The sequence below is a fragment of the Microtus pennsylvanicus genome, chromosome 3 (assembly GCF_037038515.1).
Source record: "Microtus pennsylvanicus isolate mMicPen1 chromosome 3, mMicPen1.hap1, whole genome shotgun sequence".
NCBI lineage: Eukaryota > Metazoa > Chordata > Mammalia > Rodentia > Cricetidae > Microtus > Microtus pennsylvanicus.
The window spans coordinates 129,092,277-129,113,931 of NC_134581.1; the positions used below are offsets into that span (position 1 = coordinate 129,092,277).

The 21,655-nt window shown below is 42.9% G+C and overlaps 1 protein-coding gene across 3 annotated transcripts; it reads right to left on the reverse strand.

The window, feature by feature from the left end:
* Positions 1-478: 478 nt before the first annotated feature.
* On the reverse strand, positions 479-15,774 carry Znf483 (zinc finger protein 483). Of its 3 annotated transcripts, none has more exons than XM_075967125.1 (6): positions 15,680-15,774; positions 12,671-13,209; positions 10,388-10,476; positions 7,633-7,759; positions 6,671-6,766; positions 479-4,566 (listed from the first exon to the last, which is right to left on the reverse strand). In XM_075967125.1, exons 2-6 carry the CDS (start codon positions 13,083-13,085, stop codon positions 3,131-3,133), a joined length of 2,163 nt encoding a protein of 720 aa, XP_075823240.1. In that variant the 5' UTR covers positions 13,086-13,209; positions 15,680-15,774; the 3' UTR covers positions 479-3,130. The 3 variants fall into 3 exon arrangements, with proteins under 3 accessions (XP_075823240.1, XP_075823239.1, XP_075823241.1); XM_075967124.1 differs by having other exon boundaries at positions 15,157-15,750; XM_075967126.1 differs by having other exon boundaries at positions 15,470-15,733.
* Positions 15,775-21,655: the final 5,881 nt, after the last annotated feature.

Below are 21,655 nucleotides of genomic sequence, written 5' to 3' on the forward strand. Positions count from 1 at the left end.
ATCAGAAGCAATTCTAAAGTAAAAAGAATAAAGCAAATTTACGGACAGGGGCTTTGCCCTATCCTGTGACTTAAAAGAAATTTCTATATAGAAACTCACTATAAGTCGTTCTAAAGAACAAGGACTTTGTTTTAAAATGTGTCATGGAGTTGATGAAAATACTTATCTCTATAAACAGAAATGCCAAGTAAAGCTTTAAAAAGCAATGCTATGAGGAGTCATAATCATCAACTTAAAGCCTTTAGATGACCTGACCATCTAAAAACAGATTTGAGTATGTGGGTACTAGGCCAGATTGAATGCCTTTCAGGCTAAATTATTAGTTGTTGATAAACATTTTGCAGTGGGGTTTATAGTTTCCTTCTAGTACACGGTGATAGAAAGTTCATGCTGGAGAAGGGACCGTATGTAGATGAAGGTCATGCTGGAAAAGGGATGTATGTCGATGAAGAACTTGTTATAACTCAACCATCCTGACTTTTGAATAGCTAAGGAATTTGAAGAACTCAGAGACACATGAAAGGCTGAGGAATGGGCACATGGTGACATTAGTCGTCAGGAAATGCAAGCTAAAAGCATATGGAAATGCCACTTCACCAGGATGATGAAGAGTTTTTAAAGATTGGGCACAGAAGGAAAGAAAACGGAACATTCACATATGACTGGCCAGAATTTAAAATGACGCAGTCACACTGGAAAACAATTTGGTAATTTCCTAAGAAGTTAAACAGAAATCTACATTTTTAAAGTTTTTACAGAAACTCTACCTATAGATGTCTACCAAGAAAAACAATCAACATTAATGTCTACACCGACTTTCACCCTATGTTCACAGTGTTGTTCCTAGCAGCCAGCTGCCTAAGGAGAAAGAAGAGAATATGTTCTCACAGGTAATGGATGAAGTATCCACATGATAGACTATCAAATCTAACAACAAACAACCAGCAAATAACATTTTAACAGAAAGAAATCACATAGGCTATAACATGCATAAACTTAAAAATGCGATGTCAACGGGAAACAAAGACCAATCAATATAAAATGACTAGAAAAGGCCATCCGTAAATACAGACACTAAATAAAGGCAGCTTAGTAGTTACCTGGGGTCCGAGAGTGGGAATTATGTATAAATGGATGGATCCAACAGGTACTCTTATTACCGTGATGTTCTGAACAATGGATTATGGTAACAAATGTGCACTTCAGTAGAACTGAAGAAAGCTCACTGGATTGCACATCTTGATTTTAAGCATATGTGTTCCATATTTTAATGAAGTTGTAAAAAAAAAAGTTTTGTTTCTAATCCCCAACTGAGGTTGGGATAAAAATAGCTTCTTGTGAAATTCCCTATAACACACTGGAAGAGATCTCTTTCTCAAGAGTTGTTTTTATGTATTAATTTTTTTCAATAAAATATATCATTTCTGAAAATTGTTAAGCCCATATAAGTGGTTCTTAAAAGCCAAATTCCTTTGATGTCAGGAATGTGTTTACTTGGTCCATTTGGTAACAGCTATACTGATCAATTTATCACAAAATAATGTCTGATTTTCTTTTCGACTTGGGATAAGGAGGGAGAAGCCACCCACAAGAAACCAAAAACCTTACATGCAGAGGTAGCACTTCAAACCTAAGCACATCCGCAGATATCCCTGAGTCTCGGATCAGCTCTGCAGATCCTTTTACCTGAAAAACCAGAGCTCTGGTTTAGTTCTCACTCTAGGAATTGCCACAAATTTCAACTTCTATACCACAATCAAGTCCCAAGACCCAAACTAACTCATTCAGAGTCTTGATTTCCTTCCTCAGAAGTTAAGATTCCATCGGCTCATCAATACTCATATAGTCCCTTCCATGAAGTCTCACTTCACAAAAAAAAGTGTCAAGTAGAACTTACTTCTGAGTTCTTTTCCTGACTTTTACTTGTTCTCAATTTGGGGGGTCTCCCTTGAGATTTTAGTGTATGTATTATCTAAATGACAGAGTAACAAAATACCACAAGGCTGCAGTAGGAAAGCCAGATATAAGAGAAACCTGGCATTTCAACTGGCAACCACACCCGGGACAGCTGAGTAGTCCATGGACATAGGCTAATGTGGTCAGCTCCTATGCATTTTGAAAGACAAACTCTGCTTCCCTTAAAATGCAAAACTCCTTATTTCTAAAGAGTAAAAACTGTGTATGTACATACATGCCCCATCCTACAAACCAACTAAAACATGTCTAAGGACCCAACCTGATCCAATCTACCATCTTGTGACTTTTGTGTACAGAATTCTTAAACACTGTGGTGCAGGAGGCTGTGCTCGCTGCAGGGGGAAATATCCAACCAAAACAACTGTTTCTGGTTTTTCTCTTCAGACCATTACTTTCATGGTGGAGCTGGCTCAGGTGCAAGCTCTCTGAATTTCCATTCCACCGAGGCAAAACTCAAAAGATAAGCAGACTGGGGTGATTTGTGCAAATTCGAACATTCCCTGAAAGCAAACTTCGCTGAGCTTCCCTGAATCGTTCTGTCTATCACGTTCGAGGGACCCTGCATCAAACATTCCACATTCTCACCAATCTAGAAGTACACCACCCTGTGAGAGAGTGTCTACCAGACATGATGAATCCAATGAACCAAACATGTTCAAGTTATTTTCTGCAGTATCAGAATATCAGATAAAAAGAAAACTTAGCCATCATTAATACCATCTCTTCACTCTACTAGTAAAGAAACGAAGGTCTAAGTGACTTCTTTAGGCAACACAGTGGCTGGTTGGCAAACTGGGATAGAGCCTAGGTTGTTAAGAGTTCAGCCAGTTCTTTTCCATTCTACTGTATGGCCGTGGAAGGAAGCCAAGGAGAGACATACGTGAAGAAAAGAGTCTTTCGAAGTTTGCCTTGTCAGAATTAGTTCAGTTCACATGCTTTCTTCAGGTCAATATAATTTTATCAGCTCTAATCAAAACTGGCCACCCTCAAGAAGAGGGACCAAAGGGGAAGAAGGCTACTCCTAGTTGTGAACCAACCCACTGAAGCTGAAGCTTCTAATCAATGCTGTGGGCAGTTTACATGACAAGGTTTTAAATAAGATCACAACCGGAACTAGCCTCCCCCCCTCCCCCCACAAACTACATTCCCAGAATTACTCAGTACAGCAATGTTTAAGACTGGCTGCCCGACTTTTACATTTCTTACCACATTTTTTACATTCATGTTTTGTATGTGTTTTCAGATGTTCAACGAGGATTGTGCTCCGAGTAAAGGCGGCGCCACAGAAATCACATTTGTAGGGCTTCTCTCCGGTATGACTTCGGAGATGTAAATTAAGAGATGAGCTCTGTCTGAATGTCTTCCCACACTCTTTACACTTGTATGGCTTTTCACCGGTGTGACATCTCAAATGACGGCCGAGGCGGGAGTGAGTAGGAAAGGCCTTATCGCAGTGGGTACATTTGTAGGGTTTTTCTCCTGCGTGAAGTCTTTGATGATAGAGGATAGTACTAAAAAGGCTAAAGGACGAGCCGCAATCCTTGCACACATATGGTTTCTCGCCAGTGTGGATTCTCTGATGTCGAGTAAGGCAAGAATTCTGTCTGAAGGCTTTTCCACACTCCTTACACTTGTAGGGCTTCTCTCCGGTGTGTATCCTCTGATGTTTTGAAAGAGAGGAGCTAAGTGTGAAGGATTTCCCGCACTCCTTACATGTGTATGGTTTCTCTCCGGTGTGGATTCTCTGGTGTTGAAAAAATGACGAGTTGTCATTGAAGGATCTCCCACAGTGTTTACATACATAGGGCTTTTCTCCCGTGTGGATCCTTTGATGAATCTCGAGAACTTGTAAACCAACAAAGTATTTTCCACATTCATCACACTTGTACCGCTTTCCTTTCTCGTCACGTTTTTTATGGGATTTAGATGGCCGAGGTTTGTGAGCTTCTCTACATTCAGTGCACATGGAGCGTTGTGAACTATTGCCAAGGGCTTTCCCACATTTCCTGCACTTACTGGGCTCTTCAGTTGCAGGCCCTTTGTCTTTATTTGACGTTTCCCCTTGAAATAAATTCTTCTGGCATTTTTCACATTGCGAGCTTTTACTATGATACCATGAGTTTGGAGTGAAGGCTACGCCACACTTACTGCACTTGTAGGTCTTGCTCAACGAGCCAATTCTCGGCTGTCTCTTATGTTTGGTATGAGATGAAGAGTAAACCAAGCCTTTCTCGCTTCCGCTGCATTTCCGTGACTTTTCTGTACCGTGTTCTTTGCGGGTCACAAGATCTGAGTGAAAGGTGAAGGACTTCTTGCCTTCCTTGGACCCATGAGACTTCTTTGTTAAGTAGGTTCCTCGATGTTTAGCTGCGTCTGAAGTTTGTTTCAAATTCTTTCCAGAGGGAGTCTTTGAGTCAGAATCTTTACTTTGATGGCTACTCTGCTTGCTATGATCTTTTTTGGACTTGCCATATCGTTTCTGGAATTCTGCCTTCAAGCCATAACCATTATCACTAAAGCAGTAGTCTATTGTCTTCTCTAAAGTGAGGTCTTCCAGAAAAGCATCCAATTCACGTCTAGACTCACCCTCTAAAAGAGATAACAAAGCAAGTATTTCCATTTGCAATAAACGAAGCTGCTATATTTGGGGCTGACCTAGGAACACAGTAATACTTTTAAGAGACGAGCTAAACGCCAAACAGTTTATATTAAAAAAGAGATATGGCTTAGATAGCTATCAATTACAGCTTTATAAAATAGGCAAGAGATAAGCAATACAGGAAAGCAAGATGAACATAGAGGCCAGGGAAAATACTGTGGGAAAAGAAAAGCTTGTGCTTCATGTGAGGAAGGTTGCAGGTTTTCACTCTTCTTTCCAATTTCTGTACCATGGTCGAATCTATTTCTACTTATTCTCCATACCCAAACTTTATCTTCATGTCCTTCCCAAATGTCCGGCTCCACAATAAGGACCTCACTTGCATGGTTTTACTGTCTCGTCACAACAACCCAATGAAGTACATCTTGTATTGTATTTTATGGACATTCGCAATGGGGCACACAGAGTCAGAAGTTTGCTCAGAGTCACATGCATTGTAAGCAGTAGAAGCTAGATTTTAAATTCTTTTTATTTTTATTTTGTACGAGTGTTCTGCCTGCATGTATGTCTGTGCACTACACGCATGCTGTGTTTGTGAAGGCCAGAAAACTGAGCTACAGGTCAAACAATTTGTAATTAATAGAAGCTTTTGTGTGATTATTTGGGACTCGGTGGTTGGGACAGAAAAGCTCTGCCTTCATTTACAAGGCTGATTAAAATAAATTCTTCAGAAAATTCAAATTTTTTAAAACTAAAGGTACTAATATATGTAATGGCATCTTTATATTCAACATATTAGATAGTTATTTTTAAATTTTAGGAAGATACAGAGAAAGATAAAGGAAAAACCTAATCCCTTGAAGAGTAACTTAATAAAAACTAACATATATATTAACATTAATGTTTCTAGATGTTAAAAATCCATAAATATTTAAGCTGTACATTTAGACATATGAGCATTTTACTCACAAAAAATGGAATTATTAGCCGGGCAGTGGTGGCGCACGCCTTTAATCCCAGCACTCGGGAGGCGGATCTCTGTGAGTTCGAGGCCAGCCTGGTCTACAAGAGCTAGTTCCAGGACAGGCACCAAAAACTACAGAGAAACCCTGTCTCGAAAATAAAAAAAAAAAATGAATTATTATACATGTTGACTGCTTGAATTCCCACTTACCTTTCGAGATTAAGTTCAAATACTAATTAAGTTATTGTTCCCTTATATAGATGCTCCTTGATTTACAATCGAATTATGTCTTAGTAAAGCCATGGTAAGCTGAAAACACCCTACGTAAAAATGTATTCAACACATCCAACATGGAGCTTTTAAGCATGAGGTTACATGATCACGATTGTGCTGAGCGATGCTGCTGCTCAGCCTTGCAAAAGAGTGATCAGATCACACACTGCGAGTCAAGTATAATTCCTACTGGACATGCCTCATTCTGCATCATTAAAGTAAAAAATGAATCCTAAAATGCGCATTGTGAGTCTGGTCTGTAATCCCAGAAACTCCCACAATTCTTTTTATACCCCATTCTTATGGCCTACACTATGTGACTAATGCCCTTGTATGCTAATTGGTCTTTTAAGTGTCCATAGTAATGAGCTTCTCAGATCTGCTGTGGGGAGACTGCCTGCTGCCCCGTCACACACCTCTCACTGTCAATGATGATGCACACAGCCACTCCAGGACCATTTCCGTGAGGTAGGGAACCCTCTCATGCTATTGTTGCCCAGGGCCTCCTCTTTGGCCTTGCCTAAATTTGCAAACCATCTTCAGCTTCAAATCCTTTCTCCCTACCTCCTTCCGTTCTCCTCACTCAGAGGTTACACCTGCACTGCGCTCTCACGGTAATCCAAATTCCTTTTCCATTTTTCTTCACTTGATTTCTCTCAAACATCTCCACTTTGGGGAGTCACATCTTTTCGGAGGACCCAAACCAACAGTGTCCCCACTAAAATGAGCATTCCAGGAAGATGAAGGCTCTCTTCTAATCAGTCAGCTTGGTATTCTAGCCTGAGATCCACCCAGCATTTCAAAGGTTTTTTTGTTCCCCATGGTTTTTATTTCTTTCTTACCTTTTACGAACTCACCTGGTCTGGGGTCTTTTGAGATTTCTTTTTCCAGTACCCTTGGCAACTTAACCCACTTCAGCTGGGAAATCAAATCAAAGTTGGAAACTGGAGAGCCTGCTCAGAGAAAAGGCCAGAAAATGATTGCTTACACATAGAACAAAGATGACCCAGTGTTGCACAGATTCTAATTGTTATTAATAATAAAAACCCAGAGGCAGATAAAGGGGTTAGCGCTAAAGATTAGAGAGGCAGAGGGGCCGGCCACTAGAGAGTTCTTACCTCTACCAATACTCAGTCGGAATGGGTGAGCCTATCTTCAGACTGCATCTCCAGACTGCATTTGTCTCCACCAAACCTCAGACTGCAGTGCTCCTCAGACCTGTCCCGCCTTGTATTCCTCTCTCTGCCCAGTTGCAGCACTCCTGTCTGCACCTCCCTAGTGCTGGGATCACCTTTGTGTGGGCTCTGTTTCTCTTTTAGACAGATTCAATCTTGTGTAGCCCAGGGTGGCCTTGAACTCACAGAGATCCCTCTGCCTCTGTCTCTCGAGGCCTAGGATTAAAGGTGTGTGCCGCCACTGCCTAACCTCTAGTGGCTTAGCTCTGCACTCTGATCTTCAGGCAAGCTTTATTTGTTAAAACACAAACAAAGTGTAACTACAACCCAGCATTCATATTTAATCTGTTTCTCTATCAAATACAGAGGAGGAATCCAACGAGGAAGGAGGGGAAGGCATAACCCTGAGGACAACAAAATGATGTTGCGACATTTCCAATGGAATGAAGCAACAACTTATTTTAGGAGGAAATATCACATAAAGTACACTTTCAGGCTCCTTTTTTAGGAATAGTCATGCCAGGTCCTGGATGCCCAGCAGATACAGTTAAAACAGTCATGTGGCATTTATCTTTCAGATAGGTTAACAGGGGCTGAAGAAGCTACCCTCTTAGAAGCTAGATTGCGAAGAGAAGATGTCTTACCCAAAAACTCTAGGTTCCTTAAGTTTTCCAGCAGCATTTCCTTATATAGCTCCCTCTGAGACGGCTCCAGCATCTTCCACTCCCCTCTGGTAAAGTTCACAGACACATCCTCAAATGTTACCGCTTCCTAGAAGATCGAACACAGCAACTTTGCATTGTATTAGTTCCCAACAGACCTTAAGGATTCAGAGAAGTGGTCAGGATATCAGCGGTCTGAATGCATCCACGTTGTCTCTGTGTGTATGTGTTTTGCTGGGAACAGAACTCAGGGCCTGGTGCATGCTAGGTATGTGCTCTGTCACTGAGCTACACCCTCAACCTTTTTTACTTTGTATTACTATAGTTTCTCACTAAGTTACTTAAATTCTGAACTAGAGTTCCTCCTGCCTCGGCTTCCAGAGTAGCTGGAATTATAGGCCCATGCCCAACCAGGCCTGGTAAATTTTTAATTTTTTTCAAAGAATTTATTCTTTTATGAACATGCATGTTCTGCCTATATGTATGTATGCTGCGTGCATGACTTGTGCTTCTAGAGGTCAGGAGAGGGTGCTGAATCTCTGAAATTGGAATGGAAGACAGATGTAACCTGACATGTTGGAGCTGGGAACTGAATTGGAGTCCTTTGCAAATATAGTCAGTGCTCTTAACCGCTAAGCTCTTAACCGCTAAGCAATCCCTCCAGGGCAGGCTTGGAAATTTTTTTAAAGCTTCAAAGCAAGGTTCAGAGTTCATACAAGCATTATAAGAAACACTGAACAAGGGTACTGTACAGTCCTGACCGTTCCCACTTGAGAATCTAGCATTAAGTATTGACGGTGCAAGACTTCTCTACACTGTTAACTCTGATCAAGTTAACCCTAAAACATTCATTCCTAGGAGTAAAAGGAAAATCATACACTAGGGTCTGAACTGCCATCCCCCATCCTCAAAACTGTAGACTATAAGCTAAGTACAGGTAATAGTTAAATACTCAACAGCAGCTGTTACAGGCTTTAGTCACGTGAAGCAGTGATGCTTGCTATTACTCAGAGCCTGCGCTGGCCTCAAACTCAACAGGATCCGCCTGCTTCGGCATCTCTAGGACTCGATTACAGGTGTGCGCCGGCAAACCAGCCTGAAGCAGTATTTCAAAATATATAATCAAAAAGAATCTGGTTTGGTAATATACTCATGCCTACAAGTATGTCACATTCACAAACAAGGATACTAACTCCTGAAAATCACTTTTTTTTTCCTTTCTTTCTTTTTTTCCTTTCAGACTTGCTTGGAAACCACACTGCCTTCAAAGCAGCCATCCTGACTTAGTGCTCTGAGTTCTGGGATACAGACGCATCCTACCCATCTTCTATGCGATAGATGCATAGCATCCTCTGTGGGAGGGGAGCAGACAACAGGCTCTCTTTGTACTTGGATTATCAGCTTAGCAGCTTGCCAATGTCCTATCCTGTAACGAATACCAAGGCCCTGTGACTTCAAACAGAAACACATTCTCTCTTAGTTCCAGAGGCCAGAAATAGAAGATCAAGGAGCTGCATTCTCTTGAGCCTCTGGAGGAAGAGTCCATTTGCCTCTTCCAGTGTCCCATGGCTGCTAGCATTCCTTGACCTTCCCTGGCTTGTGGCCCAGTCACTCCTAATTGCCTTCCTCTCTCTATAAATCAACTCTGTGTTCACATTTCCTCTGCTTCTCTAATAAGGGCATTTGTGACAGTTGTTAGGACCTACCCATAAGATCCGGGATCAACTCTCCATCTTTCTGTTTCTATATTATTTTATTTATTATTACTACTACTTCTACATTTCAAAACAGGGTTTCCCTGGCTGCCTTGAACTCAGACATCTGCCTGTCTCTGCCTCCTGAGTGCTGGTCTGGTTAAATGTGTGCACCACCCCTGCCCAGCCATCTTTCCAATTTTAGTAGCACCCATTCTTCATCTTAAAACCTGTATCTTAATGACACTTGCAATGACTGCTTTGTCTTCAAGCAAATATTCACACGTTCCAGGCACCAGGAAGCAAACCTACTCTAAGCTCATTTCTGCTCTACTGTAGAACTATTACTTGTTACTATAATTTTTTTTCCTAACTGGTAATTACTAGTACTGGAAACTTACTGACCCATAACCAGTTGCTTTTCCCAGCTGCTCCATGAGCTCTAGTCTTAATTGGTTGACCCCCAAGGCTTTGCAAATGGACAGTAACATTGTCTGTTGTAAAATGACTTTGTCTCTCACACTTTAGCACTGACTTCACTTGGTTGACTGCAGTGTTCAGGAAATACCGATCCTTTTGCTTACGGTGTTTTGCTTTTACTTCTATTTTTTAAATCTCCTGATCTACCCAGGTGAAGATGTTCTTTATTATGTTAGGGAAATAAAATTCTGTTTCTACCTGACTCCTTTTGCCAAGAGTTAATATTTGAGTTTTAGTAAATGCTTTCCCCCTCCCCCACAAAATAATTTTGGGATAATGGTGGCACATAAGCATGCGACAGAATGTCTGTGGGGATCAGAGAATAACCTGCTGGAGCTGGTTATCTCCTTCTACCATACAGACACTGAGACAGAATTTAGGTCCATCAGTCTCGGCTACAGGAGCCTTCACACACCCAGCCATCTTACTGGCCTTAAATAATTTTGTCTAGCATCAAAATTATAAACAGCAAGTAAACAGTGACCTACAAGTTCTTTTGGTTGATTCTGTACCATTACGTCCCTCAGTAATAGCTCAGTTTCCACTGAAGAATGAAAACTTACACGTGGCTCCACATTCGGAGGAACAGCCACCATCTCCTCTTCTCCCAAATCCTCCACTTTGCACACGGCAGAATCTTGAGTGCTAAGAACTGGGGAAGGGAAAAGTCAGTCTGGTCTTTCAGCTCCATTCTGTTCCCAATCTGAACTCACCACAACCCCGTAGCTTGGGTTGGACTGATTTGCTAACATGGCTCACAGAAGAGTTTATTTGCTTATTTTTTTTAACAAAGGATATTAGAAAGAACACAAATGAATAACCAGATGAAAAAGCTGCATAGGGCAAAGCCTATCGAAAAACGTTCAGAGCTCCTAAACTTGGTCCCAGCCTGGAAACACCCAGATACAAACTCCCTGCATGCCTTCTTCAGGTATCGCACCCTCCAGGAATCCCCGTATGTCCAGATTTCTGTAAGACAGTATCATCACAGAGGCATGACTAATACCATCACTAGTGAACATCTCGGCCCTCTGGAGGTGGGGGGCTGTGAACTCCCATCCCTCTACAGCTGCCCTGGAAATCAGCCTCCATGTGTGGTCACTTCTGGACACTGCGAATATCATCCATTAAGTTTAGGCATGGCTACAAGTTGTCTATGGTAAATGGCAAGGTGACTGCCTTTGACCTTGACATCAGGAACCAAGGAGGAAAGGACAACTATTTTAATAAGAAGGCATTTAATGCTCTAGTCACTTGGAAAATGGCAGGGTTATAGGGGCTGCAGGCCAAGGAGGAGATGAAAACTCAAATATCTATTTCATAATATCACAGTGTTTTCATGGCCCCCTGGAGGAGAGTTCAGAAATCAATTTTTCCTTCTTTTTAAAACACAGAACCACCAGAGATAGATTTTTTTTATATATAAAAATAGGCTTTCCCCCACTATTTCATCACAAAAACCTAGTTCCTTCCTTCCACAAGCCCTTAGCTGTAAAACACTTTGTGTAATAATTTGAAATATTTCTAATGTATAAGGTGGATCAAGGTAAACCAGCCTTGCTCAAACGTTGCTGACAGCCGTTTATTGAACTTACATTTCTTACTTACAGCTTAGGTTATTGAACAAAGGCACTAATCTAGTTAAAAAGACCAACTGTGCCTCTGGGATTTCCAGCTGATTCCTAAGGATCATAGTTAAGAAGCAAGAGAACTCCACTGAAGGGGAAAGAGCAGAGGGTGGGGTTCTGGGTAAGCTCATTGAGATCTTAGGGGTGGGACACTGGGTCAAGACCCCATGAGGAGCCTGAAGTGACAAAACACACTGCGCATCCCTAGATGATGACTCACGTCCAAATAGGAGAAAGACTTTCTCCCAATCATACTCTACCACCTTATAACAAGAACTATAGGTGGTTTTATTGACCAGACAGTTGGGGGGAGATTAAGAATTATATAAAACCATATAAGAGGATCAGTTTAAGAAAATTGTTCTGCCGGGTGGTGGTGGCGCACGCCTTTAATCCCAGCACTTGGGAGGCAGAGGCAGGCGGATCTCTGTGAGTTCGAGACCAGCCTGGTCTACAAGAGCGAGTTCCAGGGCAGGCTCCAAAACCACAGAGAAACCCTGTCTCGAAAAACCAAAAAAAAAAAAAACAAAAAGAAAAAAAAAAGAAAATTGTTCTTCCTTGCAAATGGCTGCTAGCAATAGATTTCACTGCAGGAGACTCCACACAGAGGTCAGGATTTTGGAGAAGCAGTGAGGGACAGAATGGATTCTACCACGAGCTCTAACTAGCTAGGAGGAAGGACTGTTCGCTGCCACCAATTTAATTTGTGGCCACACAGGTAACTGGGATGCCTAAATGTGGGCTGCCTGACTCCTCTGATTTATCACCGCAGCATGCTAAGCTAATTTTTCAACCTTAGAGCCTCTAAGAACTCAAATGCAGACCTGATTGCCAGTCATCTGTAAAATAGAATGTCTCCCTTTAATCAGTGGTTCTCAATCTTCCGAACACCGCGACTCCTTAATACAGTTCATGTTGTGACGACCCCTAACCATACAATTATTTCTGTTGCTACTTCATAACTGTAATGTTGCCACTGTTATGAATCATAATGTAAATATCTGATATGCAGTCCCTATGGAAGAGTCGTAACCTACAAAGGGGTCTCGACCCACAGGTTGAGAACCACTGCCTTAAATGCTCCCTTATCTTTGAATATATAATTTTAATTCTTCATTTTCAATCTTAACAGTCTTGCTTCCTTTGAGAGGTTTAGTTCAAACCTTAGGGGATTCCTCTTGTCCCACCACCCCACCCACTTCTACTCGCAACTCTCACCTTCCCTTTCTTCAAGTGTTTGGTTCAAATCTTCTACCATGGTCACCACCTCCACACTACTCTTGGGATGCTGAGAATTCACCCAAATCCTCATCTCTCCAGGCAAAACCCTCAGGAACTGCTCAAACACGAGCCGCTCTAAGATCTGCTCTTTGGTGTGAACGTCTGGTCTCAGCCACTGCTTGCAGAGGTCCCAGAGCTGGTTCAGGGTTTTTCTGGGCCCTTCTTCTTGTGAGTAACAAAACCACCTGAACTTCTGCCTGAAAGAATCTAGGTCATCAGCATATCCTCTTAAGAGCCTTTCTTGGGCCCTAGAAGTATCCATTCCAGGGACCCTGCTTTGTTCAAGTGAGGCCAGAGCTGAAGGGCCTGGGGAGACGGCTGCCAGCATGTTCGAGGGCACTGAAGTCTGCATTGTGTCACCAGCGGGAATCCAGTCCCGTGTAGACTATCTGAGTATGTATGATCTGCCAACAGGTACTATCTACGCACAGCAAACTACCAACGTCTCCGGAATCCAATTTAGAGTCTTGAAGGAACTGTCAAGAAGAAACAAAAGACATTAAATGCATAAACAGATTGTTAATTCCGAAAACACTGACTTTTATCACCAATGCATGTGCCCCGCCCCCCCATACCTAGTCACTTAAGAGACACAAGAGTCTCTAAGTGTCCAACCAACCAGTCTATTAACAGGAGAATTTTTTTTTAAGATTTATTTTGTTAACAGCATTCTTCTCCCTGCACGTATGCCTGCTCGCCAGGAGAGAGCACCAGATCTCACTATAGATGGTTGCGAGACATCATGTGGTTGCTGGGAATTGAACTCAGGATGTCTGGGAGGGCAGCAGGTGCTCTCAACCTCTGACCCAACTCTCTAGCCCCAGAGAAGGAGAATCTTTACAGACTAAAAACTGAAGGGTTTAATAAAGATAATTAAACATCCTCTGCAAGCAGACAGGTACTTCAAACCTAATACAACTCCTGCAAACAAAATGAATAGAAGATCCCCTGGTTTCAAGAGATTGAGTCACAAACACAGGTTAAATACAGGTCCTGCCCTTTCAATAAACACTAATTTCCTAGCAGCTGCTCAACTCAGAAGCCTGATTTCATATATGACTATCAAATTTCCTCCCCCGTCTTACTTTCCACATAATAAATAACCAAGCTCAGACCCTCTCCATCTTAACATTTATTTTTAGATATACTTATATATGTATGAGTGCTTTTCCTGCCTGAATGTATGTGTACCACGCATGTGTCTGGTGCCCATGGAGGTCAAAAGCAAGCCTTGGATCCCCTGGAGTTGGAGTTACAAAAGGTTGTGAGCTGCCATGTGGCTGTTGGGAACAGAACTTGGGTCCTCGGAAGAGCGACAAATGCTCTTGGCCTGGGGCCCACTTTCCTACGTATGTTTGTCTTCAGTCAACTCTCACACTGCAGCCAGAGAATTTCCCTGATACTCAGAAGCTGACCCTGTTATTTTCCTGCTTGGAAGCCCTCATGGGTTCACTAAGACCACGCTCAATGCAGAAGGCACACAGAAACATCTAGAGATTTGCCTAGATACCTTACAGACTGACCCAACTTGCAGCTACACAGAAATACTCCATACCAACACTCTCTTATCCTTAACACCAGAGCTTTCCACCCCCTCTTCCCTTGGAATGCTGCCTTCTCCGTCTTACTAATCCTTTACTCATTCTTCAAAATATGACTCTTAGGATTCAGGGCTGAACAGCAGTTTCTGTTTCGCAGAAGAACCAGGTTCAATTCTATTCCTGGCAGCTACATAGCAGCCCACAACCATCTGTAACTCCAGCGTCAGGGGATCCCACACTCTCTTCTGACATGCACGCTGGGCATTCATACATGCAGGCAAAAGAGCCACAAACACACAATAAAACTAGGGCTGGAGATATTGCTCAGTGGTAGGATACTTGCCTAGCATGTGGAGGTCCTGGTTTCAATCCTCAGGAAAACAGACAGACAGACACACACACACACACACACACACACACACACGACCCCCATCACCACAAGGGGGAAAATTCCACAAAAAACATATAAAAAAACAAAACCTCTGATTCTTCTCAGTTGACCCATAACCACCATCCCCAACCCCCACCTCCAACACTCCACCTCTACTCCTCCATCCCCCCACCCCACCACCTTGTGACGCTTCCCTTTGATTCCCAAATGGTCTTTGCACACAGCCTGGCCTGTGCTGCATGCATGCACGCATTTATTCATTCATTCCATAAAAGACTGTGCATTTACAGATATGGGAATAGACACCGTGAGGACAGGAGTGTACAGATCACTTATATCAAGGAAAGATGGCCTGAGATGTACCACTATTTGGCAAGATTACGAGCCTCTTATTGCAATTAGCATAGCGTTAACTAACTACCCATCTCAGGACCCGCCACACAGTGATGTCATTTACTTCTTTGCTAACCATCAGGCGCCCACCACGTTACCTGACGTCCCTTTGGACACCTGGGTCTCCGCAGTGACTGAGACATGCGCAGCTGCTTCACTAGAAGCTCCGTGAAAATGTGACGCAGGTTAAGATTCTCAACTCAAGAGAGAAAAGCAGCGGCAATTTGCCCCACAGGTGTCAGCTGGCAAAGCCTGGAGACGCTCTGGTTTATTAAGACCCAGGAGGAAGGATGATCCGGGGTTTCTTAAGGGATACAGCCAGGGACGCTGCTAAACATCTAGCAAAAGGATCACACACAAACACACGCACGCGCGAGGAAACAAACGAAGGAATTATCCAGTTCAAAATACCAACGGTAACGAAGTTTTCAAGCCCTGAGCAAGGGAGGAATGAATGGAAGGATGGGATGGCGGGGTGCTGCAGAAGAGCACGCCTCCGCAGCGGTAGCTGCAGCGCAGCGCCAGGTCCGTGGGATGCTCTGGGTCCTAACCCGCCCAAGATGTGCGCGCTCGGAGCCCGCAACCCGCGCAGCTTCAAAAACCAACGGCGGAAACCGATACCTGTACCAGCACCCGCAGCCAGCTGCACCGCAACAAGCTTTCAGAACCTTGTCCGCAGCAGCTGCGCACGCAAGCCCGCGGGAGCCACTGCGCCTGCGCAGAAGCTATGAACTACGAATCCCGGGGTCCGCTGGCGTTGATTTCAGAAACTTCTGTGCGTTCCATAGGCTCTTATCTGGCCTGTTGCGCATGGTTACTGAGAAGCAGCTGGGGGGTTGGCTGCTAAATTATTGCTGCGCCAGAGGCTTAGAGGCCTAGAACCCGCTTAGATTTTTAGATCACGGCCCAGTATCACGGCAACCTTAAATCTTCCTCAGCTTCTCCCATCACCACCTTTCACTAAAATAAATCCAAAGTGAAAAAATCCACAGAGGAAGCATTAGCAAGGCATTCAATGCGAGCTGTAAGTAACGCTGCAAATAAATTCCACAAATGCAGTCTTCTGACTGCCACAGCTGCCACCATGATCCGAGGCAAAGCACCAAGCATGCTTTGCCCGCACTGTTGCAATAGCATCTTGGTTTTTCCCTTCATCCCCTGTCCATCACCTACACCATGGTTAGACAGATTATGTCCCTCCTTAGGAAGAACTGCTCAAAACTGGTTACTTTTCTCTGGCTGTGATAAAATACCTTGACAAAAGCAACTAAGGAGGAAAAGGGTTTCTATCAGCTCACAGTTAAGGTATGGTCCTCACGGCCCGGAAGTCAAGGCATTACGAGCTGGTCACATCGCAACACAACCAGGAAGCGGAGAGCATTGGATGCACGCTGCTCCTCAGGTTCCTTTCTCCGTTTAAACAATCTAGGATCCCTGTCCAGAGAATGGTGTCACCCTCAGCACCTGGTCTTCCCATCTCAAATACGGCCATCGGCGATGGAGGTAATCCCACAGAGGCACGCCCAAGGACTGGTTTCCCAAGTCATTCTAGGGGTGGTGTCACTGATAATGGAAGACAGATCTGTTCAATAATAGTATCAAGAAATGATAAAAATTCTGGAGTTTGGAGATGTACATCAGCTAGTGATGGGCGTGAACAAGATAACACAAGTGTGGCCGATCACAGTGAAGATGACCACACCAATGTCTATCTATGTACTTAAGACATTCTTCCTACAAGTGCAAGGTTGATGTAGCTCCTCTGAGAGAAGTTTCTAATTTTTTGAAACTAGGGTGATCTCTCTTAGTCCCACAGAATCCAGAAATGGGGAGAGGGGTGCAGTCCAGGGGCACTGCGGGTGCAAAGGACTGTGAAATGTGGTCCTGGGTTTGCTTCAGATGGTGTGTGTGTGTGTGTGTGTGTGTGTGTGTGTGTTTAAAAGCAGAATTCACTCATATAGCCCAAGTTTTTTTTTTAAAACATAATAAAGTGGAGTCGGTCTCGTCTCTATAGCCTGGGATTTAGATTCTAACTGGAATCAGACGGTGTTTGCTCTAGAGATGGGTTCTTTCACTCTGTAGTGAATGCACGAGATTTGTCAACACTGTTGCACATGGTTGTTTGTTGTTTTCATTGCTGCACAGCCTTCTCCTGTGACCTGCTGTTTACATCACTTTTCTGTTTACACAGCATCTGGTCCACTATTGTGGATAGGGAAGGAAATACACATGTGTGCATGTGAGTACGTGTCTGGAAAGGGCTGCCTGGTTTTCCTGATTCCCTTCTAGAACAGAGGTTCTCAGCCTGGGGGTTGAATGACCCTTTCACAGGGGTCACCAAAGACCATTGGGAAACACAGATATCCACATTATGATTCATAACAGTAGCAATATTACAGTTATGAGGTGGCAACAAAAATAATCTTATGATTGGGGTCACCACATGAGGAACTGTATTAAAGGGTCACAGCAAGCTGTGCCATGAGTCCAATATAGCCACAGCCTTTATTTACTTTTAACTTTTCACTGACACATAAAATGTACACATATTTATGGGGTACAGTGTGATGTTTCACTTACGTATTTAGTTTGATATTACACTATTTAGTCATGCTATGCCATGGTATGCATTTAGAGTTCAGAGGATAACTTGTCGAAATAGATTTTCTCCTTCCACCATGTAGCTTCCTGCAATCAATTCTGGCAGGAAGGGTAGTTGCTGACTGAACCATTTGGCTGGTTCCAGTGCAATGTTTTGAATCATGTGCATGTTGTGTGATATTCAGATTGGAGTGAGCCTATCTCCTTTTACATATCTGCCATGTCTTCACATAAACATTCAAATTTTGTCCTTCTAGTTTTCTGAAAGGTGCCTTATGCCATCGTCACCTCTAGTCCCCCTGCTGTGCAGCAGAACACAGCACACCACTGCATCTCTTAATAAATTATCTTCACTGGAACAGCTGTGCTCCTCTGCCTAGGACTTATCTGTAGTGGTTCCCACAAAACAGAGGGCAGAGAAGAGTAGTTGTGAGAGACTATGAGGTCCAAAGAGCCTAAATTAATTACAATCTAGCCCTTCATAGAAAATGTTTATGATGGCTGATGTGTGTAGCTCAGTAGCCGAGAGCATTCAGAGTCAGATAAAAATCTAATCTACTGGAGCAGAGGGACAGAAAGTTCCAGGAATATCTTTTCTGAAAGAGAAAAATGCAAGAAGGAAGAAAAGACGGAGGAAAAAAAGAAAAAAAAGAAACAGCTGTGTCTGCTGTTACTGAGAAGTGTTGGGGGCTTTGGCTCAATGTAAGGATTGATAGGAAGAAAGGGAAGCGAAGCAAAAGCGGAGGAACAATTGCAAATGGATAGGAAGCAGCTTTGGGTTGGAGCAGACTGAATGAGGAAAACAGCGTTGACCTAAGAAACTGCCAAAGAGCCAATGAAAGACTCTAAATGCATTTGTAAGCCCCCTCAACCCTAAGACATTTTTCTAAAACCTTACACTCACTCTATCTTGGAAAAGGGACAGTCGTCCACACACACATGCTAGACTGCTCTTCCCCCTGTGTCCTTGTGAATAATCTTCAAACATAACTCCATTCTGGGAATTGAGGCAAAGACAACCCACAGATGTTGACTCAGTTCCTGATGTGTTGATTTAGTCACTAGAACAAGGTCAGGAAGGCCACAGAGATGCTCTCCCTTATCACCTGACCACGCAACTATTCTCCTGCCATGGAATAGACCAATCATTGCTAGTAACCCTTTGAATAAGCCAATCCAATAAGTTGGAAAACAACCTACAGGTTCCCCCCTTGTGTCTGTGGCTTTTTGCTTTAAAAGATGGACTGTAACAGCTATCGGATATCCTTCATATCCTGAACCTGAAGGGCCCTGTCATGACAGAATAAAAATCTTCTTGCTTTTGCATCAATTGCGCCTGTGTGAATGGTGTCGGAGCAACTCCTCCCTGATGTTTGGACATCTAGTCCAATACCAAGACTGGTGGCAAATGCTTGTGAGCACAGCCCTCAGGAGTCTGAGGCAGGAGCATCATACATTTGAGGCCAGTCTGGACTACATCGTGAGATTCTGTCTCGAAGTGTGCACCCACACAAAGCTGAAAAGCTAAATGGTGGCTAGGTCATATAGGACTTTTGACATCGTCATGATGGAAAACGTCAATATGAAGGTGAAGATTGTAATGACATGAAAAGGTGGAAAATTGACGATGAGGGCTGTCATAGTTAGCTGCAGTCTTCAGGCTATGACGCAATTCAGAGGTTGTAGAATCCTTTTTATTTTCTTAAAGATTTATTTATTTATTTATCATGTATAACGTGTTCTGCCTGCATGTATCCTTGCAAGTCAGAAGAGGGCACCAGATCTCATTACATGTGGTTGCTGGGACTTGAACGCAGGACCTCTGAAAGAGCAGCCAGTGCTCTCTACCACTGAGCCAGCTCTCCAGCTTCTGGGTTGTAGAATCTTTAAGAGGTTATAGTTAGGGGAGAAAAGTCGCATGAAGAATGCCTTTGAATGTTGGGACTCTGCCCCAACCTGTTCCTAGCTGCTGTTAGGTGAGCAGCTTCCTTGAAGCACACACTTCCACCTTGAGACAGGCAGCCAACTTGGCTAAAATGTGAGCTACACCAATGCTTTTCTCCATATAAACTGATGACCTTAGGCTTTGTTACATGAGTGGAAATTGGCCCGCACAACCACTTCCTCTCCCCCATTTCTCTATTCTCCAACTAAAGTAACAGCAATTCGTGTTAGGGTCCAGATTCACAAAGACATGAGAAATGAAAAGGCTGTAACAGTAATAAGATTTTGTGAGGAGAAAACACAGATGATGAATGGGCAGAAATTTACCACATTCCAGAAAATGGACTTTTACTTCAAGGAGTCTGGAGCAGGGGTGGCAAAGGCAAAGGACTTAGTGGCATTGAATAGATTTTTTGAGCAGTAAAATTGAAAGAGGTCAGTGATACAATAAATACATTTTATTTTAATTCTCTTTTTTTTAAATATTTATTTATTTATTATGTATACAATATTCTGTGTGTATGTCTGCAGTCCAGAAGAGGGCGCCAGACCTCATTACAGATGGTTGTGAGCCACCATGTGGTTGCCGGGAATTGAACTCAGAACCTTTGGAAGAGCAGGCAATGCTCTTAACCACTGAGCCATCTCTCCAGCCCTTATTTTAATTCTCTTAAAAAAACAGTCACAGCCGGCTTTGTAACTTGGTGATACACTGGTTAGCATCCATGGGCCTTGGGTTCAATTCCCAAAACCATTAAAAAAAATAAATGAAAACAAGGAGATTAAAGGATCAAATACACATATTGTAAATAGAGATTCTTACAATTCCACAATATGAGCATGATTATGACCATTTCTCCTTCTGTTTTGTTTATATGTGCTCGAATGTATGTGCACATGTAGAAAGACTTTGAGGTCTCTCTGAACCTAGAGCTCACAGATGTGGCTATACTTGCTTGTTTGAAAGTACTAGATCTTCCTGTGCACTGACAAGTTTGTGTATGTGTGTGTATATGTATGTGTGTGCGTGTGTATGTGTGTGCATGTGTGTATGTGTGTATATGTGTGTGCATGTGTGTATGTGTGTATGTGTGTGTGCATGTGTGTATGTGTATATGTGTGTATATGTGTGTGTGCAGGTTAAACTTGGGTTCTCATGTTCGCAGGGCAAGCCTTTTACCGACTGATCTTTATGCCCCATAACCTTTATGTTTTCTTTTGCAATGATAGAGCACAGACACAGGGCCTCATGAATGGTAGGCAGTGCTGTGCTGCAGAATGTCCTCTACCGAGTCCCACAGCTTATATTTAACAAATGTGGAAAGCCAGCTCCAGAGAAGTTGTGTAACTTTCCCACAGCCACCCACTTTGTAAGCAGATGGGATGGTATTGAAGCTCAGGCACTCTGGTTCCAAAGTTGGCCGCCTCATCAACACCATGAGAGCAAATATTCACTCAGGTTCCCTGTCGCATACATTCTCACTGTGATTTCAGATTACATCCACGTCTTCTCAGTGACGGACAGTGGTGCCAAGGGCAGTCCTGGATGACCCTAGAGGCTAAGTCATGATCAGTACCTACCTCACATTTATAAAATTGTACCTAGAAAACACAAACAAATTAACCACGTCACCTCATTATTAACAAGCAGCGGGACTGAAGATACAACAAAGGATCTCCTGAAAAAGAGAGCCTGTAATCAGGCCGAGTCATTGCTGAATACTAACAGGCTTTAAAGGATTAACACTAAGGCAATTATTCCATGAAACAGAAAGCAAGGGAATGCCTCTAAACCCATGCTATTAAGCTAGTAGTACTCAGATGCTCAAACCAGATAAGAACGCAACAACAACAAATTACAGAGAAATTTTCTTGATGAACTGAGATGCTAAAATTCTTGCAAATCAGATTCAACAACCTACGGAAAACCATAATTGACTTGGGTTTCATTCTAGGGATGCAAGGATAGTTCTACATATGGCAATCAACAGACATGAATTTCATATCATGCAATTGTTTGAATAGATATAAAATGCCTTAGATGAAGTCTAA

What these genes read in the sequence shown, in the direction of transcription:
- Znf483 (XM_075967125.1), bottom strand. Translation starts at nt 13,085, where the DNA reads ATGCAGACTTCAGTGCCCTCGAACATGCTGGCAGCCGTCTCCCCAGGC. An exon ending in AAGGAACCTAGAGTTTTTGG is followed by an intron (nt 6,767 to 7,632) that starts GTAAGACATCTT and finishes TTCTCTGAGCAG; the next exon opens with GCTCTCCAGTTTCCAACTTT. An exon ending in CTCAAAAGACCCCAGACCAG is followed by an intron (nt 4,567 to 6,670) that starts GTGAGTTCGTAA and finishes TATCTCTTTTAG; the next exon opens with AGGGTGAGTCTAGACGTGAA.